This window comes from Pipistrellus hanaki, assembly GCF_964339955.1.
Source record: "Pipistrellus hanaki genome assembly, chromosome: 1".
Taxonomy (NCBI): domain Eukaryota; kingdom Metazoa; phylum Chordata; class Mammalia; order Chiroptera; family Vespertilionidae; genus Pipistrellus; species Pipistrellus hanaki.
Window position 1 is genome coordinate 111,702,015 of NC_140503.1, and position 26,620 is coordinate 111,728,634.

A 26,620-nucleotide genomic window follows, 5' to 3' on the forward strand; every position below is an offset into this window, starting at 1 on the left:
CAATACTGTGCTTCATCAAATTCTGGTAAACAAATCATCCCAATTTGGTATCTAATGTAAAACTGGCTAATTTTAAGAGACTTGGAGATGTTTTATAACGTTTGCTTAACTGTATATTCTCCAATGTTCACTCACATACTTAAACCTGTAGTTGATAGTCACCAGTTTATTGATTATAAGATACCAAGGAGGTATTTATATGTTGAATATTTGGAATATTTTCTAAAGCACAAGAGTGCTAAAGCAACTGATTACTTCTGTTTAATTAAAGTAGCCTTTCCCCATCAGACTTTATCATTAGAACATTTCTCTAGGAGTGGTAGAGAAAAACTAAAGAATGGTGTTAGAAAAAATTGCTTTATCAAAAGGTTCAAAGAGAGAACAACTGAAAAAGTAGGAAAATGAGGAATCAAGCAAGGACCACAGACAGAAAAGGAAGCATGAAAATCCCCATGTCTGTGATGACTTGATATTTTAGTAGTATTTTGGTAGTCTTATATTTGAGAGAAAGGTAATTCTATTGTGGATTATCTTTTCAACAACCCTCTGATGTACGTGCTGTTATTAATCTTCCACTATGATGTAGAAACTGAGTCCCTTGTCTAAAAGCAGCTAGGAGCCAAAACCAGTTTGGCTCAAGGGATAAAGCCTCAGCCTGTGGACTGAAAGGTCCCAGGTTTGATTCCGGTCAAGGGCATGTACCTTGGTTGCAGGCAGTGGGTGTGCAGGAGGCAGCTGATCCATGTTTCTCTCTTATCTATGTTTCTAACTATCCATCTCCCTTCCTCTCTAAAAAATCAATAATATATATATATATATATATATATATATATATATATATATATATTTAAAATAATAAAAAATAAAAATAAAAGCAGTTAGGATTTTAACCCCGATGATCTAACTCCACAGCCCATAAATGTAACCACTGTACAATATATCTAACATTGTATAGCAGTGTTTCTCAGCTTGCCAAGAATGGGTTACAGATATGTCGAGATAGCTGTGCCTAATATGGCTGGAGGCCCCCATTGTGCTAGGAGCAGCTTTGCCCAGTTACCAAAGTGTGCTTTTCTTTTCTTTTCTTTTCTTTTTTAATACATTTTATTGATTTTTTTTACAGAGAGGAAAGGAGAGAGCTAGAGAGCTAGAAACATCAATGAGAGAGACATAGACCAGCTGCCTCCTGCACACCCCCTACTGGGGATGTGCCCGCAATCAATGTACATGCCCTTGACCGGAATCGAACCTGGGACCCTTCAGTCCGCAGGCCAATGCTCTATCCACTGAGCCAAACCGGCTTCGGCTAAAAGTGTTTTTCTGTGAGCTCTGATATGGAACTCACAGTGTGAACCCTGTATAATATTACAGTACTAGGCTTGTAAATCTTACAAGTACTCAATATGTTTTGGGTTTTTTTCAATCTTTTTAAAAATTTGTTATGAAATAGGGTATAAAATACAATATTTCATTTTTCTATCAGTAGTAGTACTATTGAAAACAATAAATAAAATAAAGATCATTTTGTAATTTTAGACCCTTATATGAGGAAAATTGTTTTTACTAACCAGCTTTTTTTCTTTATAGTTTCTTGCAGAACATAAGTTATTAGGAAACATTAAAAATGTGGCCAAGACAGCTAACAAGGACCACTTGGTTACAGCCTATAACCATCTTTTTGAAAGTAAGGTGAGCATTATTATATTTTACTAGAGACCCAGTGCACAAAATTCATGCATGAAGCGTGGGGTTGTCCCTCAGCCCAGCCTGCTTGCTCTCTAATCTGGGATCCCTCAAGGGATTGGGCCTAAATGGGCAGTGGGACATCCCTCTCACAATCCAGGACTGCTGGCTCCCAATTGCTTGCTTGCCTGCCTTCCTGATTGCTCCTAACCACTTCTGACTGCCAAGGCTGATTGCCCCCTAACCATTCCCCTGCCAGCCTGATTGATGCCTAACTGCTCCCCTACCAGCCTGATTGTCCCTAACTGCCCTCCCCTGCTGGCCTGGTCACCCCTAACTGTCCTTCCCTGCAGGCCTGGGTACTCCCAACTGCCCTTCCCTGCAGGCCCAGTCATCCCCAACTTCCCTCCTCTGCTGGGCTGGTCACCCCTAACTACCCTCCCCTACAGGCTTGATTGTCCACAACTCCCCTCCCCTGCTGGCCATCTTGTGGCAGCCATCTTGTGTTCACATGGGGGCAGCTATCTTGTTTGTTGAAGTGAAGATCAATCTTCATATTACTCTTTTATTAGATAGAATAGAGGTCTGCTACACGGGTGGGGGCCGGCTGGTTTGCCCTGAAGAATGTCCCGGATCAGGGTGGATGTTCCCTTGGGGCATAAGGTGGCCTGGGTGAGAGGCCTGTGGTGGTTTGTAGGCCAGCCACACATCCCAGTGACCCAAGCAGAGGCTCTGGTATCTAGGATTTATTTATCTTCTATAGTTAAAATTTTGTAGCCTTGAGCGGAGGCCTGGCCTGGCCAGGGTGTGCAGGAAGCTTGTCTTCTTCCATTGCCAGAGAAACCCAAGCCTCCTGCTCTCTCTGTGGCTGCAGCTGTCTTGGTTGGGTTAATTTGCATAATCTCTCCTGATTGGCTGGTGGGTGTAGTGGAGATAGTCAATTTGCATACTGCTCTTTTATAGATAGGATTGCCAAAGTATTATTTTGAATATTTCCCAAATTAAATTTGAATGCATTTATTTGCAGAATATGTTGAAGTTTTTACACCTGCAAATTTTCTTAATTGTAACCATAAATAAACTAGCTGTCAAATCTAGCATGGTTAGTCTGCAGTTTAGCAGGATGTTTTGTATTTTGAAACAGACCAGATTTTTCAAATAATTCTCTAGTCGTTTAAGACAAGAAATTTTTTTTTTCTTTTAACAAATTCTGAAGGGCACTGAAAAATTATAAATCCAAAGTAAGTTCCATTTCATTAATGAACTTACAGTCTGTTAGACTTATGCTGAGCCTTTAGAAAACCAAATTTTTAGACATTCCCCACTATGTGTTCATATGAAATGACCATCTCTTACATAAAAGAAAATTAAGGAGTTGTTTGAATAATATTCATATCCCTAAGTCATGATTTTCCTTTCTGAATTTATATTGTGAGATGAGAGTTTGAGAGTCATAATGTGTTGATTAAAATGTTTAATATAAGATGATTTATTCTTAGGCAGTATCTATTTATTTACATTTAAGTAGTTCATTTAATTGAAGCTAAATATCTAGATCTCTATCCTAGCTTTTAGCCAATCCTGAATATGATAAATATTATTTTCCCTACAGCGTTTCAAGGGTACTGAAAGTATAAATAAAGTGTCTGAGCAGGTGAAAAATGTGAAGCTTAATGAAGATACACCCAAAGAAACCAAGACTGAAGAGACTCTGGATGAGGTTTGTATATAATATTTTCTTATTTAGTTCTCATGTGAATTGGAGAAAAGTATTTATTTTGCAGCCCTGATTTCTCATAATGAGGGGTAGTTGAATATGCCCACTTAACAGTAAGCCAAACACTGACTTGCAGAGTATTTCTGTTAGGTGTACTGAGTCAGAAAAAGGCCTGAGCTGTGGGGGCCCGGTGAGGAAGCCTAAGGACCTGTGCTGTACAGTCAGGAAGGCTTTCCTTTCATATATCTCTAGCTTTGTTTGTTTTTGTTTGTTTTTGTTCGTTTTAAATCCTTATCTTGGAATATTTTCTTTGATTTTTAGAGAGAGGAAAAGGGAGGGGGAGAGACATCAATGTGAAAGAGAAACCTCAATTGGTTGGGGCTGGAGATGGGCCCTAAAGATAGGTATGTGTGCTGCTGAAACCAGTTTGGCTCAGTGGATAGAGCGTCGGTCTGCAGACTGAAAGGTCCCGGGTTCGATTCCGGTCAGGGCATGTACCTTGGTTGCGGGCACATCCCCAGTAGGGAGGGGGTGTGCAAGAGGCAGCTGATCGATGATTCTCTCTCATCGATGTTTCTAACTCGCTATCCCTCTCTCTTCCTCTCTGTAAAATATCAATAAAATAAAAAATAAAAATAAAAAAAAGATAGGGATGTGCCCTGACTAGGAATCAAACCCAGGACCTTTCTGTGTATGGGATCATGCTCCTACCAACTGAGACACACTGGCCAGGGCTAGCGTTTCTTTTTATATTGCTTCTATGTCTGCCCAGAACTTCTGAGCTTTCAAAGCTATTTTAAGATCCTCATTCTATAGCCAAGTTGGACTGAGTGAAACTTCATTTTGGTTATTTTTAGCTTTCCAAATGTACATACTGTCCTTGGCATTAGAAATAGTCCAGGCCTGGCTGAAGGGTATAAATTCATCTTCTAATCTTTACCAGCCCAGGTTTTATATTTTGGACAAAGATTTGAAGAACCAGATAAAATCATTTCTGCAGATGCACGGCCTTCATGAAGATAAGGACAGCTTCATGGACAGCCTCAGTCGAGCCGAACTGATTATAATTTTGCCACTTTGGATAATAACTATGCTCACTCGTTCCTGGCAGTCTTAGTATCAGTGATAATAACCTAATAATAATATTATTAGTTATTGTAAAGAGGTGTAGCCTTTTGATAAGGTGAAACATTTGGGTATTAGTGGAAAGAGTATAAATAAGATCAAGTATAGAAGTGTAAATGTTTTTTGACTAAAGCTAGTTAATTTGCATAACCTTTTCCTGTTGGTTGAAAAGCAAATATTAATGTTTGTGGAAATGTACACACAATCAAGTAATTTTGAGGTTTATCACAAGTATATTCTTTAATACATGTTATAGTCAGCAAATATTGAGCAGCTAATAAGGTAAATAGAGGCATAATAATTATTAAAAGGATTGCAAAGCAATTGGCAACATAGTTTACCATACAGAAAATTAGAATAAGGGAAGTATGAGGCAGCTGATAGTGTATCATTAAAAGGTTAAAAGAGATTTACAAATAAAAAGCAGTTAGGGCTGGAGACAATCCAGAGATATCCTGTGAGGGTCCTAAGCTATATCCTTTTGTTTAAGACCTTTTAAATTTTTTTTTTTTATTATTATTTTTACACAGAGAGGAATTGAGAATTGAGAAATGTCGATGAGAGAGAAACATCGACCAGCTGCCTCTCACTGGGGATGCACCCACAACCAAGGTACATGCCCTCGACCAGAATCGAACCTGGGACCCTTCAGTCCGCAGGCTGACTCTCTATCCACTGAGCCAAACCGGTTTTGCCAAGACCTTCTTATTTTTGATCCGTGAGTTAATGTCGTGTCAGAACTAAAAATAAAGTGGAAGTGACTGCTGTTCTTGACCATAATCTTGTGTCACATAAACTGAGTTACTCCCACCAGGTTTTCATCTTGCATTTACAAAGAGTAGCCTTTAGGGTTTTGTGATCATGTTGCTCTTAATAATCTTTTCTTAATACATTTTTATTTCACAGAGGGAGAAAGAAAGAGACATCAATAATGAGAATCATTGATCTGCTGCCTCTTGAATGCCCCCTCCTAGGGATGGAACCTGCAACCCAAGCAGGTTGAATCTAGGAATTAAACCCAAGACCATTCAGTCCACAGGCCAACACTATCCACTGGGCCAAACCAGCTAGGACAGGAACTCTTCATTTCATTTTATTTAGCTGGCCAGCCTGAACCCAATTATGTGCTTTCATTGTCTTCCTAGCATGTGGATTCCATAGCCTTTGGACCAGTACTTTACTGATTCCTGCTGTCTGCTTTCTCTGTTCATGCCTAGTGACTACTGAATGGGACAGTGTAATTCTAGACTGATAGACTTAATAGACTCTTGAGCATGGTATGGTTTGCAAAATGTTACTATAGAAAACTTACTAGAATAACCATTTGGGCCTTGGCTGTGTTTTCTCAGTGATTAGAGTGCTGGCCTGGGAAAGGCTTAGTATGATTTCTTTAAAAGGATGTAAAAGCCTCAGTATTTTTTATATTGACTACATGTTGAAATATGTTTAATGTATTGGTTTAATGTAGAACTAAACGGCTTAAAATTACATTTGTAGCTCTCATTATATTTCTGCTGGGCAGCATTCATAACATTCAGATTCTTGTGTTCCTCCAGTCTGCTGTTGGATCTCGGTATAATATTTTTATTTTAGTCAGTATTTGTTTAATTTCTAGTTGGGTCTCATTAAATTTATTGGCCTTTTCTAGGAAATTCTTGAAAAACCTTATAACCATGGTTTTGAACTCTATATCCGGTCTTTTGTTCTCCTCCATCTCTTTCATTTGAGATCTATTTCCTTGTCTTGACATTTTTGCTGCTTCGCTTTGTGTGTTTGGTGTCCTATATATGTCCCAGTGGGTCAGCCTCCCCAGTTACCTGAGGTTGACACACTTGTTGTACCCCTTTGTGGACTGCGTGTACAACCTTGTTGTAGTTAAGTCTTGATTGTTATTGGTATCACTGGGAGGAATTGACCTCCAGGCCCATTGGATGTGCGTATCAGCTGTGTCTAAGGCAGGATACCTTCTGTATTGGAGATAGTCTTATAGGATCAGACTTGCAAAATTGCAAAATCCTCTGTACTCAGCTTGGATAGGGCGGAGTCTCAAGGCTGAGCTGACATTTTTGGCTTCCCGTCAGCTCTGCCCTGCCCTTGTGCGCAAGCCTCAGAGCCTCAGAGCTCTGCCTTCTGTGGCTCCCCTGAGTTTCCGCCTGACCATCTCAGATTCCCTGTGCAAGAGCTTGGGTGCCCCAGGGGCTCCCCCGGAATTGGGTTGGGTCTTTGTAGTCTGGAGCTTCTGACTCCTTCCGCTATGGAGAGGCCATGGCAACCTCCATGGTCAGACCTCTCTGCGAGCACTCACTGGCACACAACTGTAGACCCTGCCCGCTGCGGCTCCCGGCTCCCCCAGTCTTCCAGTCTCTGAATCTCCAGGTGCCTTTCTCTTCAGTCCGGACTCCACCTGTATGAGCCTGGATCCATGGGGTTTCGGCCAGGATTGAGGTTCAGTGCAGTCGGAAAGTGTTCAGTGCAATCTGGGGCTTCCTTTCTCCTCCTGCCATCCAGGCATTCGGTCGCCCTTCCTCTCTGTGCACAAGCGTCTCCCTACCTCAGCGCTTTGTGGCTCCCAATCCGATCTGTGAGCCTCTATCCTTCTTTCTAGTTGTAGATTTCCCAGTCCACCAGTTTTCCTGTGGTTTTGGATGGTGTCCGTTCTGTCTTTTTTTTTTTTTTTTTTTTAATATATTTTATTGATTTTACACAGAGAGGAATTGAGAGGGACAGAGAGTTAGAAACATCGATGAGAGAGAAACATCGACCAGCTGCCTCCTGCACACCCCCAACTGGGGATGTGCCCGCAACCAAGGCACATGCCCTTGACCGGAATTGAACCCGGGACCCTTCAGTCCGCAGGCCGACGCTCTATCCACTGAGCCAAACCGGTCCCGGTCTGTCTTTTATTTTATTTTATTTTTATTTATTTATTTTTTAAAATATATTTTATTGATTTTTTACAGAGAGGAAGGGAGAGGGATAGACAGAAACATCGATGAGAGAGAAACATTGACCAGCTGCCTCCTGCACACCCCCCACTGGAGATGTGCCTGCAACCAATGTACATGCCCTTGACCGAAATCGAACCTGGGACCTTTCAGTCCGCAGACTGACGCTCCATCCACTGAGCCAAACCGGTTTCAGCCCATTCTGTCTTTTAGTTGTTGTTTTGAAATTGTTGTGTGAGGCGGCAGCTTACATGCTTACCTAGGCCGCCATCTTGGTTTCTCTATTTTTTTCTTTTTGTGTTTTCTTTTTTAGAATTTTTCCACTATTGAAAACAACATATTATCATAAAATGTGTGGTTATTTTGCCGTTATGGATAATAGTGTATCAGGTAACTGCATAACGATTTTTTTCCCTAAGATTCAAATTACTTCTTGAGCATATATTTCTATAAATGGAATTATTTGTTACACGTTAGACATCTTTAAATTGTATTCAAAAGATATGATACCAGTTCACACTGCTACCAGTAGACACCTGACCATTTATAGCACCATAAAGTAAGCTTATACTGGGAGTGTCAGGGGGGAAGATAATGTTTACTTTTATACTGCACATTGTACTCAAGCTATAGGTGACTTTCTTTTGATTTAGGATGACAGCTTAGCTTTAGTTCAAAGTGCTATTCCTAAAAAGTGGATAGGGATTTTTAACCTATCCAAGCCTTTTATCTCCAAAAGATGGCGTAAAGCCGCAACTGGTTTGGCTCAGTGGATAGAGCATCGGTCTTCAGACTGAAAGGTCCCAGGTTTGATTCAGGTCAAGGGCATGTACATTGGTTGCAGGCACATCCCCGGTAGGCAGCTGGTGGATGTTTCTCTCTCATTGATGTTTATAGCTCTCTATCCCTCTCTCTTCCTCTCTGTAAAAAATCAATAAAATATATTTATTAAAAAAAAAAAAAAGATGGGGTAAAAACTGTCAGATTGCCGTGAAATTGATATAAGAAAATGACTTCTATATATCACCTGACTTCATATGTGCTTGTGGTAGTAAAATATTTAAGATCATGGACTTTATATTCAAGCTGCCGTGTTTCCAATTCTGCTCAGCCACTGAGGACCTGTAGGGCCTTAACCAAATTACTTAACCACTCTGTCCTTATGTTTCCTTATTGGCAAAATAGGGATAACAGTAACTACCTCACAGGGAAGTGAAAATTAAAAGTCAATTTATTGTAACAAATATGTATGGTGCCAGATAGATACTTGCAATATTAGGGGATCACTTTGTAAACTATTTGATTATATATTTTGCTATACACCAGAAATTGAATATTGAATTTCAAAATATTATTGAATGCAAACTGTAATTGAAAAATAAAAATAAAATTTTAAGGAAAAAAAATGTAAAAACATAGAGTGGAAAAAAAAGCCATTTTTAAAGTATATTTTTTTTTTATTGATTTCAGAAAAGAAGGGAGGAGAGAGATAAAAACATCAATGATAAGAGAGAATCATCTATTGCTGCCTCCTGCATATCCCCACCAGGAATTGAGCCTGCAACACAAGCATGGGCCCTGTACAAGAATGGAACTTGACTTTCTGGTTCATAGGTCAACTCTCAACCACTGAATCACACCAGCTGGGTGAAAGAAAGGCAATTTATGTAAGGCATTTGGAATAGTGCCTGGCATGTAAGGCATTCAATAGATATTAACTATTAACATCAGTAAAGGTTATTATCACTATTACTTGGGGTACTTGGGTGTAGTGGAAAAAATAGGGGCTTTGGATTCAAACTAAAGTTCATATTTATTTTTTACTACTCACTAGCTCTGTTGCATAAATTCCTTGAACCTCAGTCTCATCTGCAAAAATACAAGTAGGTAAAACCTTCCTTCATAGGATTGTTAGGGTTAAGTGGGATGTTATGTGTTAAGTGATGGGCAAACAATAGGTGTTTAATATCTCTTACTTCCTTTCCCATTACTAAGTGTTTTATACTATACAATTTCTATACATTAAATATGCCTAAGACATTGCTTTCCTCACAATATATGAACCACCATTGATTAGATTAGCCTTTGACTAAAAAAATTAAAAGAGATCCTAATAATCCTGCTTTGTTCTATGAAATACACCTGTTATGGTAATGTTTGTAGGTAATTTCATTCATTGTGGGAACTTCTTTTCAAGTTCAGAAACAAATCCAACATAACTATTCATTCTATATTAAAAGTGTTTAGTAATGCTAAAACCACTCAAATCTTTTAAGAAAATGTTACAATGATTTATTTAATGCCTTAATGATTTTATAGGAATAGTAATATTTCTAACCTTGAGGAATAACTGGATTCATTTTATGGTTTGTTGAATAACTCACAGAATTATTGTAAAAACAACAACATCAAAAACACTGATTTCGCCAAAGCCGGTTTGGCTCAGTGGTAGAGCGTCGGTCTGCGGACTGAAAGGTCCCAGGTTCGATTCCGGTCAAGGGCATGTACATTGGTTGCGGGCACATCCCCAGTAGGGGGTGTGCAAGAGGCAACTGGTTGATGTTTCTCTCTCATCGACGTTTCTAGCTCTCTATCTCTCTCCTCTCTGTAAAAAATCAATAAAATATATAAAAACAAAAAAACAAAAAAAACAAAACACTGATTTCCAAGAAACTGAAAGTTACTGGAAATTAAATTATAAACATCCTAGTTACTATTATCATCACAGACTTGAAATAAGACAGTGACTTCCAACTCACAGAGGTGGACCAAAGACAAAATAGTTTACCAAATCTATGAAACTCTGTGACCAGACTTAGGTCACAGTTGGCTATTGATTGATTTTAGAGGGAGAGAGAAACATGTATTTGTTGTTTCATTTATTTAGGTATTCATTGGGCAGTTTGTTTTTTTAATTGATTTCAAGGGAGAGAAACACTGATGTGAGAGTGAAACAAGGATTGGCTGCCTCCTGCGCATCATCAGAGATCAAGCCTGCAACCCAGGCGGGTTCTCTGACCTGGAATCAAATGGCAACCTTTCAGTGCATGGGACAACCCCAACCAACTGAACCACACCAGCCAGGGCTTGTTTGTGGATTCTCAAATGTTTCCTGTCCAGAAATTGAACCCACAACCTTGATGTATTAGGATGATGCTTTATCTCAGCTTCCCAACCAGGGCTATAAGTATTCTCTTTTTCATCCTTCTAAAAGTTAATAAGTATTTATGTGTTATCTGTCTTTGCTTTTAGGGTCCACCAAAATACACAAAATCTGTTCTTAAAAAAGGAGATAAAACCAACTTCCCCAAAAAGGGAGATGTTGTTCACTGCTGGTATACAGGAACACTACAGGATGGAACTGTTTTTGATACCAATATTCAAACGAGTAAGTCTAAATGTAATCATTTTGGCTTTAAGGCATTATAAAATACTAGAGGCGCCCAGTGCATGAAAATTCATGCAAAGGAGGAAGAGTCCCTCAGCCCAGCCTGCCCCTTCTCACAGTCTGGAATCCATAAGGGGGTTGCAGGGTGTGGGAGGTGGCCAGTGATCAGGGAAAGCAAATCCCCCATCACACTTCTGTTGCTGCTACTGCTGGCAATGCAAGCCTTGGCCAGCCCTTGTTACCTGAGCCTCAGGCAGCCCTGGGCAGCTGGGCAGCCACCATCCAAGGCTTGCCTATGCCTCAGTCCCACCCTGGAAGGCTGGGCAGCTGACATCCGAGGCTTGCCCCTTGGGCCGGCGCTGGGTGGCTGAGGGGCTGAGGGTGAGTCCGGCTGCACTGCATGCCTGCCACCCCACCCCCTCAACCCCCGCGAGGCTGAAACGACTGGGAGACTCCAGTGCGGCTGAGGGGACTAGTGACTGCCATCTTTGTGAAAGTCAATTTGCATATTCCCTCTTTATTAGATAGGATTTGTAGATGACCTGTTAGCAAGTACCTTTTTCTTAGCTGTCATTTTTTTCCAAAAGTCTTCTGCACCTGTGATTTACTTGGAAGAGGTCTCTGCATTTCACTGGCTGAGTAAATAAAGACCTCTTGGTTATTGAAAAGCAAAAACAAAGAAGCAGCTTAGACTAAACTTGGTTAATATCCCAAAGTGAGATATCTATATCTATACTAATAAAAGGGTAATATGCTAATTAGACTGGACATATTCCAGATATCTTTCCAGAGAAAGACACAGTGGTGATGGCCGAGGCATAGGCAGTTGCAGGCTATAAGGCCAGCAGGGGAGGGCAGTTAGGGGGAGATCAGGCAGGCGGGCAGGTGGGCGGTTAGGAGTCAGTGATCCCGGATTGTGAGAGGGATGTCCAACTGCCGGTTTAGGCCCCATCTCTGTGGAATCAGGCCTAAACCAGCAGTTGGACATCCCCTGAGGGGTCCCAGATTGGAGAGGGTGCAGGCTGGGCTGTGGATCACCCCCCCGTGCATGAATTTCATGTACCAGGCCTCTCATTCATATGTATATGTGTATATGTATATGTATATGTATATGTATATGTATATGTATATAAAAGCCTAATATGCAAAGAATCCTCCCAGGATTTGACTGACCAGGTGTTAGATCGCTCGCTATGACGTGCACTGACCACCCAGGGTCGGCTTATTGGCTGGGTAAATGAAGACCTCTTGGTCATTGAAAAGCAAAAACAAAGAAGCAGAGAAGCCAAGATGGCGGCATAGGGTAGGCACCTGAATGCAGCCTACCACAACAATTTTGAATTTAGAACTGGAAAACATGAAACATCGTCCTGAACCACCGGATAGCTGGCTGAGAGAAGGCTCTACCATCTTGGAAGGAGAGAGAAGGCACGCTGAACCTCAGGAACTGTGAAGGTGCGGTGAACTGTGCGCTCTAAAAGGCGGCCGCCAGACTTCACTGCTGGCTTGCTACTGGAGCGCTGAGAGGGTGGGCCGAGTTCACTACTGGCTTACTCCCTGCGCGCGGAGAGGGCGGACAGCTAATGCGTGGCTAGCTTTCTTGTTCAGGAGGAAAACAGAACCACCCTACTGCGCTGATAGATGGCCCAAGACAGGGAGAGGCCAGACTGTCAGGCAATGGGCAGAGATCTCTCGGAGGTGTGTGAAGCCAGCTGCCATTACTGCGGGACTCAGAAACCAGACCCTCATAGGGAGGGGCTGACTAAAGCTTGTCTGCACCACCCTGAGACTCCGCACCATCCAAGCGGAGCACAGAAGCCCTTCCAGTGGCTAGCTTTCTCGTTTGCTGCAAATAGGACTCTCCTAGGAAGGGACAGACAGGAATCCAAAGCTTGTCTGCGCCTATACCAAAGAGGTGCGCACGCCTGCAACCAATCTTGCGGGATTCACAAAAGCTTGTCTGTGCCACCCCGAGACTCTGCCCCATCCAAGCGGAATACTGAAACCCTCCTAGCTGAGACACTTCTGATCCTCATAGCCAATTGGTTTACAAATCAACGCTTCCCAGTGATACAAGCAAGGCTTAACAACAAGACTGCACACACAGCCCACAAAGGGCTACACCAAGACTGTCCACCTCAGGTAACTGGGAGGCTAACCCACTGAACCATATAGTTCACCTTAGCACACAACTCAGGGAAGCTGAAAATGCTGAGACAAGGAATCAGATCACAAACAAAAGAAATAGAGGACAAGAAACGACTGGATATAGAGTTCAAAACCACGCTTATAAGGTTTTTCAAGAATTTCCTAGAAAAGGCTGATAAAATAAATGAGACCTATGAGGAGATGAAAAGGGATCAACTAGAAATAAAGAATACATTGTCTGAAATAAAAAATATTATACAGAGTCCTAAAAACAGAATGGAAGATCACAAGAATCAAGTCAAAAATTTGGAACACAAAGAGCCAGAGGACACTCCTCCACAGAAGCAAGAAGATAAGAGAATCCAGAAAATTGAAGATAATGTAAGAAACCTCTGGGACAATTTCAAGCGAACCAACATCAGAATTATGGGGGTCCCAGAAGAAGAAAGAGAGCAAGATACTGAAAGCATATTGGAAAAAATAGTGACAGAAAATATCCCCCACCTGGTGAAAGAATTAGACTTACAAGTCCAGGAAGCACACAGAACCACAAACAAAAGGAATCCAAAGAGGACCACACCAAGACACATCATAATTAAAATTCCAAGAGCAAAAGACAAAGAGAGAATATTAAAAGCAGCAAGAGCAAAGAAGGTAGTTACCTATAAAGGAGCACCTATACAATTGTCAGCTGACTTCTCAACAGAAACCATGCAGGCCAGAAGGGAATGGCAAGAAATATTCAAGGTGATGAATAGCAAGAACCTACAGCCAAAAATACTCTACCCAACAAAGCTATCACTCAGAATCGAAGGTCAGATAAATAGCTTCACCAATAAAAAAAAAAGCTAAAGAAGTTCATCACCGCCAAATCAGAATTATATGAATTGCTGAAGGGGGTTTTCTATGAAGAGGAAGAAGATAAAGATAAAAATTATGAACAACAAATACGTACTATCAACAAGTGAAACTAAAAGCCAAGGGAATTAAAAAACCTGATGAACAATATTAACTGGTGAATATAATAGAATCAGAGGTATGGAAGGGGAATGGACTGATGACTCTCGGGGAAAAGGGTAGTGGGGGGAGTGGGAAGAGACTGAACATAAACTGTGCACCTATGGATGAGGACAATGGGGCGTGGGGAAAGGGCAGAGGGTGGGGTGGGAACTTGGGGGAGGGGAGCAATTGGGGGAGGGAGGGAGAAGCACATTTGTAATAATCTGAACAATAAAGATTTAAAAAAACAAAACAACAAAGCAGCAGCTTAGACTAAACTTGGCTAATGTCCCACGGTGAGACTTTAATATCTCGCTGAACAAAGGGAGGCTCAGCTTGCAGCCAGAAGGCCCCCATTGACCCTGATCACTGGCCAAGCCTAGGGACCTTACCTGTGCAGAAATTGCATGCACCGGGTTTCTAGTGTTAATATAAAAGGTGGGATACCTTGCATTAGTGGTATAAATATAGGTCCTTTCTCCTCTCCACTGTTTCAATCATAATCATTTATTTGCTTTTTAAATATATTTTTTTATTGATTTCAGAGAAAAAGGGAGAGGAAGAAATAGAAGCGTCAATGATGAGAATCATTCATTGGTTACGTCCTGCATGATCCCTTCTTAGGTATCAATCCCACAAGCCAGGCATGTGTACTCCTAGTTCATAGGTCGATACAACCACTGAGCAATACTAGCCGGGCCATAATGGTTTTTATATCAAGAATTTTCTTTTAAAATATTTTTTTAAATATGTTTTTATTGATTTCAGAGAGGAAGAGAGAGAGAGAGAGAGACAGAGAGAGAGAGAAACATCGATGAGAGAATCATTGATTGGCTGCCTCCTGCACAGCCCACATCAGAATCGAGCCTGTAACCCAGGCATATGCCCTTGGCCAGAATTGAAATTGGGACCCTTCAGTCTGATGGCCAAACTCTACCCACTGAGCCAAACGGGGTAGGGCAGCAATTTTCTTGGTAAATTACCTGGCTTTCTGCATATTTTAAGTTCTGAAATCAAGTAACAGACTTAAATTCCTGTTTTCCCATTGGAACTTAATTTCATCAGTAATTATAAGGAAAATTTGTTTTACAGGTTCAAAGAAGAAGAAAAATGCCAAGCCTTTAAGTTTTAAGGTTGGAATAGGCAAAGTTATCAGAGGAGTAAGTAAAAAATGTCAGTGTGTCAAGAGATTCTGGCACATGCTACTGTGGAATGGTACTATAAAGAATTAGGATTGGGGATATCATGAAAACAAGCTTTGGAGTGTGACAAATGTTTGCTATTATCACTAACCTGGCACAAATTAGTAAGATCTCGAGGTCTCAGTTTCCTCATCTATAAAATAAGGATAGTACAGCCTCAAATGAACATAATTTAAATCATGTAATATAGCAGAGACTCCAATATTCAATCCTAATTCTTTTATTATTTTTTCCTTCAAAAGTTAATTTGTAGTATGTTTGGCTTTTAAAATTTGCCTTTTAGATTCTTTTAAGATATTGCATGGCAGTTGTACCACTTATAACATGATCAATAAAGGTAAAATATTATCCCACTGAAGTACTAATCAAAGCAAGAGTTTGTTCGTAGCCCTAACCTCTCACAACTAGTCTCAAATACCAGAAAACCTTTCAAACATAAGTATATTTTTACCGAACTTTCCCTGTGAGATAACAGAAGAAAACTCAGAAAAAGGGAAGTTAGCTGTACCTGACCCCTGCAGTATACAAGAGATAAAAAAATAGTACTATCAGATTCATCGAATCGGGTTGTCATGCTAGGGTCCACTTAATATCTTAAGCTGTCTTTACACAGAACACCAAACATTAATAACAAACGAATTTAAATGAAGTTATCAGAACCAACCGTGTATTTACCTTTGTAAGTCTTAAAATACAGTTCAATTGTATCCAGATCCCAAAATATAAAATAATTTGGAACTATAGGCTTAGTTGTAAATAACCTTAATGCTACCTGATTATACTAAGTTGAGAGTAAGTTTTTCTAACTAATTTGCTTACTGATAAATTGATACCCTGTTTCCCCAAAAATAAGACAGTGTCTTATATTAATTTTTGCTCCCAAAGATGCGCTAGGTCTTATTTTCAGGGGATGTCTTATTTTTCCATGAAGAAGAATACAGTACACATTTATTGTTAAATGAAAATAAAGGAAATTTATTACCTGTATACGGTACGGTAGTACGGTAGTTGTCAACACAAACCAGACAAACTGTGAATCCTACAGTATCAAGAATTTACTCATTTATTCAATGACAATCATGTCATCATCTTCTGGAACATCATCATAACAATCCAATTCCTGAATTTCCTGGTGAATTTCTTGTGACTCCATTTCTTTCAGAATCAGTGGACCAAATCTCTCATGTTTAGCAATAGCATTCTGAGACAGAGCCTGGGGGGGGGGCCTTATTTTCGGGGGGATGCCTTATATTTCACTCAGAAGGAAACCTGTAAGTAGGTGTTATTTTCGGAGGATGTTTTATTTTCGGGGAAACATGGTAGTTCATTTTCTTAATTTACATTATGTGGCAAATCTGTCTCTATCCCTTGAACTTTATGGAACAGTTACATTTAAACAGAACATATAATAGTCATATATTCTATATCCTTTCATTGTATTTACTTAACTGTTTTTGGTAAATGGCTTTAAGATCCAAATTTGGACAAAATGTAGCAGCAACCCAGAAATCTCTCATTTCTTTGAGTAATTTTACCTTCTATAAAATATATTAACATGTTAAGCTCCCAGGATGTTTTGTCTTCCGGACTGAAAGTATAGTGTCAGTCACTGGTGAATGACTGGGCACTTACCATCATGCCTCCACTATTAACAGTTTGATAATCTTAAGATAGTTTTAGAGTTAGTACTTGTTAGTTTATCCTTATAGAAATAATTTCAGAAATTTGTCCTAGGATATAATAGTGTAGCAAAGAAATTATAGTACTAGCAAACTAGTTCTGTTTCCACATTAGTTTATAAAAGTTTTTATATTATATCATTTAAGGCATCTGAGTAGTATACTAAAAACTTGTTTAATATGTCCTTTTCTCATTGAAATAAAGGACAGTGATTTGAGAACTCTCCCAAGGACATTGCCATTTATGACATGAAATCCAGTAATAAAATGTCTTTCTGTATATAATCTTACCTTCTTGTTTTACTTGTATTTTTTTGAGAAGCATTAGTTTTGATTTTATATTCTTGCCTTTAGTGGGATGAAGCACTCTTGACTATGAGTAAAGGAGAAAAGGCTCGACTAGAAATTGAACCAGAATGGGCTTATGGGAAGAAAGGACAGCCTGATGCCAAGTATCCTTTTTTCCTTTGTACTTAAAGGAAAAACACTAAAAAGGATCACCTGAAGGTATGAAAGATGCTATGCTATCCAGGTTAACCTCTGGGTCAGGGATCCTGTTCAGATTGGAATTCCTTACAGTTAGATGCTTTTGTGTCAACACCTCCAATACTAGAGGTCTGGTACACAAATTCATGCACAGGTGGGGTCCCTCTGGCCAGCAGAGATGGGGCTGAAACCCTCAGTCCAGCGCTGCCTGCAGTTCCTGCCTGCCTCTCCCACTTATCCTAGCTCCACTGTGCATGCCAGAGGCTCATGTCCCATCGGTTACCACCAGGAAAGGCTTATACTGCAACAGCAGTGCTTGCCAGCCATGAGTCCTATGGCTGGCTCCCTCCCAAGGGAGTGAGTGGCCTGGAGGATGAGCCTGAAACCAGCAGACATCCCAGAAGAGGTTGCAAGAGGGCACAGGCCAGGCTGAGGGACCCCACCAGTGCACACTCAGGGCAGGGAGAGACCTAGGGAGGGCTCCAGGGCATGTCTGGCCCCTCTCACTCAGTCCCGAGGTGATGGACCCCAGCAGCCAAGTAGGTTACTACTGCCCCCTGGTGGTCAGTGCACGACATAGCAAGTGGTTGAGCAGCTATAGCATGTCATTAGCATGTTATGCTTTGATTGGTTGTTCAGTTCTATTTGCATATTACCCTTTGATGATACTGGATTATGTATTGGTATATAGTATTCAAACCTGAGCTGGAATCTCCTTTCTTCCTCTTACTCATGCTCTTAGTTTTTAAGACAAACTGAGGTTTAAGTTTTCCTTTGTGACAGGCAGTTGCCTGAAGGAGTTAATTACTTTACGGAGTTAAGTTGCCCAACACAAACAGTAGCATACTGTAGAATGCAGTTGTGTCTCATGGTAGTTTTGCTACAGTGTAATTTCAGACAATTATAAAAATGGAACACATATGGGGGATTACCAGTTATAAAATGAAGAACAGAGTTCAAAATACTATAAGCTTTTGTGATCAATACTAATGACAGTAACTTTTTTCACTTTTTTCTTATTGGGGGAAAAAAAGAAAAAAAAAAAGCCAACTCCAGACCATACTACCAGAACTCAGTTGATACAAATAGCTAAGTGGGAAGGTAGTTTTTTTCTGTTTTTGGTTCCATTCGCATTGTACTATAGCAGTGGTTGGCAAACTCATTAGTCACAGAGCTAAATATCAATAGTATAATGATTCAAATTTCTTTTGAGAGCCAAATTTTTTAAACTTAAACTTCTAATGCCACTTCTTCAAAATAGATTTGCCCAGGCTGTGGTATTTTGTGGAAGAGCCACACTCAAGGAGCCAAAGAACCGCATGTGGCTTGTGAGCCACAGTTTGCCAACCACTGTACTAGAGTAAGTTTGGAAAAAGATTTTGGAAGTCCTCTCTAATGTTATTAAAATTATCTGGAAATATAACTCATCTAGTAAGCCTATCAAAATGAGTTGGCTAGCTGAACTCTCTGAGAAGCATGTTAAGATCAATCAGATAAAAGTCACACTCTTCTCTAAACTCAGCATTTTAAAACTCACAGCAAAATCAGGTACTACCTCATATGAGCTTTGACTTGATACCCAGCTAGGTTGGGGGAATTTTTTTTCAGTACTGAATAACAGCAGTCTTCATTAAGTGGTTGCTAATTTGGGAGTACTAAGATCTATTAGGAACCACTGTGCTGGGAATGTATTAGCCTCTGAATCAGCTGCAAAGCCCTTTTCTTTGTAGTTAATTGCCAATATCCAGTATACATAATTTTAATTAGACTAAAATTATTGGGAATGAGAAGCAATTTTATCCTATTTACCTTAACTTCTTCAACAGAATCCCACCAAATGCAAAACTCATTTTTGAAGTGGAGTTAGTGGATATTGATTGAAATAGCAATGCTTCTGATCTAAAGACAGCAATAGCCTTGAAGAAAGTTACATAACTCATTACAGCTGGTTACTATTGTAATGGAAATGAACTGGAAAATTCAAGGAGTTATGTTAGAACTTGTTTACTTTCTCCCCCAAATTAAGAAATGTAATGTTATAAATCCCTGAAGTTTAAAATATTTTACTACAGCTGTGTAAAATACTTCTTAAGAATTTTTCCTTTTACCTCATGTAAACTAAAAGTTTCAATAAAAATGTACCCAATGTCCTGATTTGTTTGGTGTTAATATTAATGTTCTGATTAGGTTAACTAGGACTAAGACTTCATCAAGCCTGGAAGCAGCAGTCAAATTGTCTAGATAGCTTTCACAGAGACATTCATTTAAAATATTTAAATATTTCTGTATAGTGAGAAGAAGCAGAGATTGAGAGGAATGAAAAAGATAAAAAGTCGAAGAAATTCTGACAAGAAGAGTAATAGCTGAATATAACCGTTTTATATAAAGTCAATACTAGGTAATCCCTCTAAATAAATTCATAACAATTGGTGGATGAAGCTTCAGTTTTATTACAAAAATGTAGATGGTCAGTTTGATCAAAATGAAAGCTTGTTCACAAATTTACATGAATATTGTAAATACAAAGTCTTCTGAAACATAAGTTGATACAATTTTCATTTTTTTAAAGGGATGCAAACATTCGATTCTCTGATTTGTAATCTCTATGCCATGAAATACTGTTTTAATAGTGTATCTTTTCTGCAGTTAAATCCAAATTCATAGGGATAACTGAAACACACAGACCAAGCCTGGTCAGTAAAGGTTAAAAATACAATACTTTTTTTTTGGTGGGGTTTGTTTTTCTTTTTTCTCTTTTTACAGAGAGGTAAATCCTCTTAATAACCAGCCCTTTACATATTTTTAGAATCTTTTACTACACTGACATGATTTGCAGTCAGTTTTTTTCCTACCCTTAAGGCTACAAAACTCTGTTGCAAATGCATTGCAAAAGAATTCTAGACCACTTAATGCAAAAATCAAAAAAATAGTTCTCCAATAAAAAGTAAACTTTATAAATGGTAGGAAATAGTATCTGTGGTAAGCTACTAAATGACATTTTCCCTAATACTAAACAAATCATATGTTACACAAATGGGGAAGACAAGTTGTCAAATATGACAAGCTTATGTTTACATCTCTTGTTGAAAAATAACTTTATACTTTCCACACACTCCATCTGTTATTTATATTTTCCCATCAAGTTGGAGGGGGAGGATAATACTGTCCATAATTCCAAGGATTCTGGTAATTGTACTGAAAGGAAAAAGCAAACATGTTAGCATGCCAGAACTATGGTTGAGCTCATACAAAATTAAAGCAGATATGTGTAAGAAAACAGACATGTATTCACTGTTGAAATTCTAAGACAACCAACCACAAAGGATAATGTATTATACCATCTGAAACAGAAGGCCTGTTTTTTCCCCTAAAATAAAAAAGATTGCCCTAATATATGCTTTTCTAATAACATATGAACAAAAAATTCATTTATAATTATGTAAACTCACTTGATACCAGGCACTATAATTATATGCAGCTTGATTTGCTTGTAAATCACCATCCATCAACTGCGTAGAGGATGAAATTGTATCTTCTGTGTGTGCTTTTTTTTCCTCTGGTTCTTCTGATCTACATAAAAGGTCAAACGAACTTTTAACAGCTCTTACAATAAGTAACAGATAAATGTTACCTGTGTACATTTATTTTACGGAAGTTCTCTACCACTTGGAGTTGTAAACCATTTTTCAAATCATGAAAATAAAGTAAATTACCACAATATAAAGGAAACTATTTAAAAGTATATATATTTATTAATTTCAGAGAGGGAGAAAGAGAAAGAAACATCAATGATGAGAATCAATCATCTGCTGCCTCCTACATGCCCCACACCGGGGAATAAGCCCACAAATTGGGCATGTGCCCTGATGGGGAATTGAACCATGACCTGATTCATAGGTCAACGTTCAACCACTGAGCCACACTGGCCTGGCAAAGGTAATATTTAAAAATATTTGTCTTTGTTCATTCCTCTCAAAAAATCAAACATATCCTTGGGTGAGGATAAATTACATATATTTTTCTTTAAAGGCATTTCCACAATGAGAAATATCTTTTAAACATCCTTCCCTGATTCAACAAATATGTACATACCCATTTTCTGCTTTCCTTTTCAAAGAATCCTGTTCTTTTAGGAGTGTTTGATGCTCATCATAAGCATGCAGAAGCCTGAGAAGGAATAAAAAAATCCATTGAAATATACAAAACCCAAAACATTAATTTTTAAAAGTTACTTATCTCTACTTAGGAAAACAAAATATGTTGCAATGGACATCCTTTTTATTTATTTATTTATTTAAGCTAGCAGCCAAATCAGTCCTCAACTACCTTTTTTAAAATCTATTTCCTCTGCGAAACCATTGCCCTGTACTTTCCTTTTCACTCTATGTGGTTCAGAGATATAGGCCTGGCTAAAAACATTATACCGCTGGACCAATTAATGGTTTAGAGATGAGAATATGACCCAAAGCAGGAGTTGCAAAATTTTTTATGAGCTACTGGAAAAATATTTTGTGTACTACAGTTGTCTAAAGCTGAAGGGATGCTGGCCAAGCTTATCATTTCTTTTTCTTTTCTTTTTTAAATATATTTTATTGATTTTTTACAGAGAGGAAGAGAGAAGGATAGAGAGTTAGAAACATCGATGAGAGAGAGTCATCGATCAGCTGCCTCTTGCACACCCCCTACTGGGGATATGCTCGCAACCAAGGTACATGCCCTTGACCGGAAATGAACCCGGGACCTTTCAGTCCCCAAGCCCACGCTCTATCCATTGAGCCAAACCGGTTTCGGCAAGCTTATCATTTCTAATACATAAGGAGAACTTGCTTTCGAATCTACAACACAACTAAGACAAGGATCTTGATGTTTTTGTCTAGAGCAACACGAGACCTGACAATTCTACAATTTGTATACTTTTGAATCTAATTTAACAATGCTATTGAAGACACCTGCATTTAGAATAAAATGCTTTTAAAATTTGGCCATGTGATAAACTGAATTAGAACTATACAGTATAATTGGTTACCAATGATTAAAGAGATAAGTTTTCACAAAATTCTGATGTGACATATGTAAAATTGTTAATACCAGTAATCTCAGGTTAAATGTTTACTCATTTTCAAGCACTTTAAATGGACTAATTTCCTTAAGGCCTTTAACAACCTGTAGGTTAGGTGATAGAGACTCAACCTCCATAGAAAAAGTTTGAAAATAGGAATACATAAATCAGTAAGTGACAGGGCTAGGATTTAAGCCTGTATTTTTCAGACTGCAACATTAATTCTTACCAGTTCCTTATATTGCTACCTAAATTTTTAAATGGTTCATTTACTTTTCACATTATACCTTTTTAAAAATTTTAACAACCTACTTCCCAATACTAAAGGTCCTACTTAACTGTATTTGCAAGGACCTAATTGGCATATTTGTATTGAGCTTCTGATTTGTCTGCATATTATTACCAAATTAAAATTTAATGTCTATAAAACCACTAATAGTTTCCTGTCAATTGTGTATTCTATGTTCTCTGAACTCAGACTAGCTTTCAAAGCACAGAACAATATCACTTCTACTACTCCAGAAAACCCTCCAATCGAGCTGATGTTATTTGAATAAAAATTTTAACTTGCTTTTACATTTTATCCTCTCCTCAGCTTATCAGTATCCAGTAGTTAAGCCCTACCTCCCCTATGAAGGATGATAAATCCATTCTGATTCAGAGCTTAGAAGTTATATGTTACCTCATACACATGTATATCCTCTGATCACCATCCCATCCAACTGGACTAAAAGCTAGAATTACACATGCTATTTTTTATTTAATTTTTTTTCAGTGCAAAACAAACAGAAGACATTAAATACACAGGATATGAGGTGCTTAACAGTACAGACAATGAAGTACGTTCTAAATCCAGGTGGGATGATAACTAATCCCAGATGCACTATGTAATAGCTAAGTGATCTTTCTTTAAATCCCTTTCCATCCATTGAAAGAATAACAAGTACCTATACCCCTTATCAGATTGCTATGTATTTTACGTTAGGTAATTCTTATAAAACATTTAATTAAAGCCAAGCACATATATACTAATGTATTAAATGATTTAGTTTAAAATTTTATTAAGCCATCAAGGATGTATACACACACGTGTAAATACAGACACAAAACTAATTCTAATTTTATCAACAGCTATTTCAAAGGACATAACTCTAAATTAAAATAATTAGGGAAGGCACATGTTTAATAGGAACTGGGATATTTCCTTACTAGAATCATGTAAGAATGGAATCACAGCAATACTCGAATAAAGTTCTACTCTTTTATTTTGCAAGTTTAAATCATAAAAATAGCATTCTTCCAGGCTAATCCACCTTTAGTGGCTATATACCAAATATTTATGTGTTTCAAGGTTCAAGCCTTAATCCATTTCCTTTCTCGAGGCATTGCTGCTTCCTGCCTTCCCTCATCCACTCATTGTTTAAATTACCATGCTAAAGTCGGGTCGGGTGCGGCCAGGCCCGGAACAGCGGCTGCCAGGCTGGGAGCGGCCAGGCCCGGAGCGGCCGGGACCGGAGCAACCGGGCCCAGAGCAGCCGGGTCGGGTGCGGCCAGGCCTGTAGCAGCAACAGCCAAGTCCAGAGCAACTAGGTCGGGAGCGGCAGTGACCAGACCCGGAGCAGCTGGTTGTGGAACGAACCAGAGCAAGAGGCCAGGCCCGGAGCAGCCAGGCCCGAAACAGCTCGCTCCTCGCCTGTCCCTGCCCACGGCTGCCTCTCAGACATGGCTGGAAACTTTTGTGGGAACTTGAGGGTCTGCTGAATCAAGTGATGAAGGCTTAGATCTGGATGTGTTGAGTTAGTATAGCGCTGGGGTGTTGATCTGTGAGTGCCTTGGGTGGGGCCTGGATGAGGCTGGTTGACCTATTTGGAAATGTCTTTTGTGTGAAGTGTATCATTGGGCATGTGGAGGTATTATTGATATGAGAAAATGCTAAGTAACAGATTTACTATCTGAAAAGGGATTTACTATCGGGGAAAGGGAGGGAGGAAGAGACTGAACATAAACTCTGCACCTATGGATGAGGACAATGGGGGATGGGGAGGGGGCAGAGGGTGGGGTGGGAACCTGGTGGAGGGGGGAAGAAATGAGGAACCTTTGTAATAATATGAACAATAAAGATTGATAAAAAAAATAAAAAAAATAAAAAAAATGAATTACCATGCTAAAATTCTAAGAATAGTTTAGAAAGAAGTAAAACCATCTGTCCTATGATTAAGCACATATATACATTTGCAAAACTAAATTTACCCCAGATATACGTGATGAAAAAGTAACCTAGGCAAACATTTTAAATTTAACAATATATTAATTTGTACTAATCATCAAATTCCCAACCCAAACTATCAATGCTCATTTACTATTCAAATAGATAATATATGATTAAGATCTTACTTATTAACATCTGAACCAAAATCTTCAAGAAATTCCACTTTTCTTTGAGAAAATGTAATTCTCATTTTAACAGGTAATGAACCATGTATAGCTTTGTCAAAACAATTTAGGATATTTTCTTCATTTTGTTTGAGGTCACCACTATATTCCATTTCAAGTAAATTGAGGTATAACTTTGTGTTTTCCTGTGTAAAAAGTAGTATCGTTAATAATATTTCTAAGATATTTTGATTAGACCACAGTTATTTAAAATGCCCTAATTTTAATGTCTCAATTTGAAAAATTTAATATTGAAAATTATATATTAAAATGTAACTTGTGTTATTTTCAGCATTCACTGAATAAAAACTAGCACATCATCCTAGTATATCCTATACAATATGTAAATCGTTCAGTGGCAATAAATTAAAGTCCTATATCCTATCTTGAGTTTAATGTGGCTTGACTTACCATAACAAATATAAACTAAAACATAAAAAAATGACCTCTGTACTGCTCAGTAAATTAAATTTTTACAACTGTAGATAATTATCTTAAACAGCAAGAAGCAAACAGTTATAAAACCTGTCTTATATATAATAGACATGGGATCAGCTAAAAATGTAAAATATGAGCTATTTCCCATATTCTGCCTCCTATCAATTGATATATAAAAAGCAATACTTTGGAAAAGGAGAACAATCTCACTGCCACATTTTCTGTAGAGTAGGTAACTGCCATGCTTTTTTTCTCTGAAGATCCTCTAATTAATAATCAGTAAATCTGCTATACAATTTCAAATTGTGGAGAAAATAGAATGTAGCAGTGTCTGCAACCTTTTAATTGATAACTTAAATTTTTTTTTTACAGAATGGCAACATCAGTTTAGAGGGACTGTTGTCTTCATTTAGTAATTAAACATATTACATACAGACCAAATCTTTCATCATAGTTGCCAAAATGAAAATTAAAAAACAAAACAAAAAAATGACCACTGGTTTTTTATGGAAGATATTCCAAAAACACAAATATTACATACTTTGTCTCTTTCAATTGCTTCCAAAAGCACCTTTTTTGATTTTGCAAAGTTTTTTTGTATTTTGAAAAGATGCCGAGCTAGTTTAATAGCATAAAACGATGATTCATTATTCGACTTGGCATTCTTAATAGCATCTTGAAGCAAATGTTCAGCTTCTTCCATATTTCCATGTCGTCGTTCTAAGCTTACTCTTCTCAAACGAACCATTGCCAATCCTAGAACACATTCTTCAAATGTTCTCAAGATATTCCTGGCTTCATTAATATTACCTAGAAATAGTAATTAAATATTTATGCTTTTGTTTAAACTTTTGAAATATCCTTTAAGCCAGGTATTGCCAAGTAACCGCCCATTAAACTAAATCCGGCCTTCTGCCTCCTAACGTTTCTTTTTTTAATTGAAAAAAAAAATTTTTTTTCTTTTGAGATAGAAATATCTATGATAACAGAATCACTGTTGGCTGCCTCCTGCACACCACCTACTGGGAATGGAACCTGAAACCAGGAATTGAACTGTGACCTGATTCACAGGTTGATAATCTCTGAATCATACCAATTGGGCTGCCTGTTTTTAATTTTTAAAAACTGGTACAGACACTTTTGTTTATGTATTATCTACAACTGCTTCTGGGCTAGAACGGCACAGTTTTGAGAAAAAAAAAAGCCATACAGCCTGCAAAGTGTATTTAGTATTTGGCCCTTTACAGAAAAATTTTACTGGCATTTGCTTTACAATATCACTTAACATTCAATTCCTGTATCTTCCATCCAGAAGTAA

At 38.5% G+C, this 26,620-nt stretch overlaps 2 protein-coding genes and 1 long non-coding RNA gene across 9 annotated transcripts in view; 1 reads left to right on the top strand and 2 right to left on the bottom strand.

The window, feature by feature from the left end:
• The window catches only part of FKBP3 (FKBP prolyl isomerase 3), a 48,442-nt gene that overhangs the window by 1,206 nt on the left and 20,616 nt on the right, over positions 1–26,620 (top strand). The window contains exons 2-7 of one of the 2 annotated variants that reach the window (XM_084885385.1): positions 1,588–1,689; positions 3,296–3,403; positions 10,723–10,858; positions 15,098–15,165; positions 17,241–17,338; positions 19,199–19,526. In XM_084885385.1, coding sequence (XP_084741511.1) covers positions 1,588–1,689; positions 3,296–3,403; positions 10,723–10,858; positions 15,098–15,165; positions 17,241–17,338; positions 19,199–19,253 — 567 coding nt within the window. In that variant the 3' untranslated portion in view covers positions 19,254–19,526. Of the gene's footprint in view, positions 1–1,587; positions 1,690–3,295; positions 3,404–10,722; positions 10,859–15,097; positions 15,166–17,240; positions 17,394–19,198; positions 19,527–26,620 lie in introns of those variants that run through there. The other variant, XM_084885386.1, reaches the window with a different exon arrangement.
• On the bottom strand, positions 16,014–17,310 carry LOC311623451. Its single transcript, XR_014795154.1, has 2 exons — positions 17,178–17,310; positions 16,014–16,476 (listed from the first exon to the last, which is right to left on the bottom strand). It is a non-coding gene; the product is annotated as an uncharacterized lncRNA (long non-coding RNA).
• The window catches only part of PRPF39 (pre-mRNA processing factor 39), a 46,589-nt gene continuing 39,775 nt past the window's right edge, over positions 19,807–26,620 (bottom strand). For all 6 annotated transcript variants that reach the window (XM_084885154.1, XM_084885152.1, XM_084885157.1 and 3 more), the window contains 5 exons: positions 25,844–26,112; positions 24,826–25,010; positions 21,465–21,539; positions 20,822–20,942; positions 19,807–20,567 (listed from right to left, as the gene is read on the bottom strand). In XM_084885154.1, the coding sequence (XP_084741280.1) occupies positions 20,511–20,567; positions 20,822–20,942; positions 21,465–21,539; positions 24,826–25,010; positions 25,844–26,112 (707 nt within the window). In that variant the 3' untranslated portion in view covers positions 19,807–20,510. The remainder of the gene's footprint in view (positions 20,568–20,821; positions 20,943–21,464; positions 21,540–24,825; positions 25,011–25,843; positions 26,113–26,620) is intronic.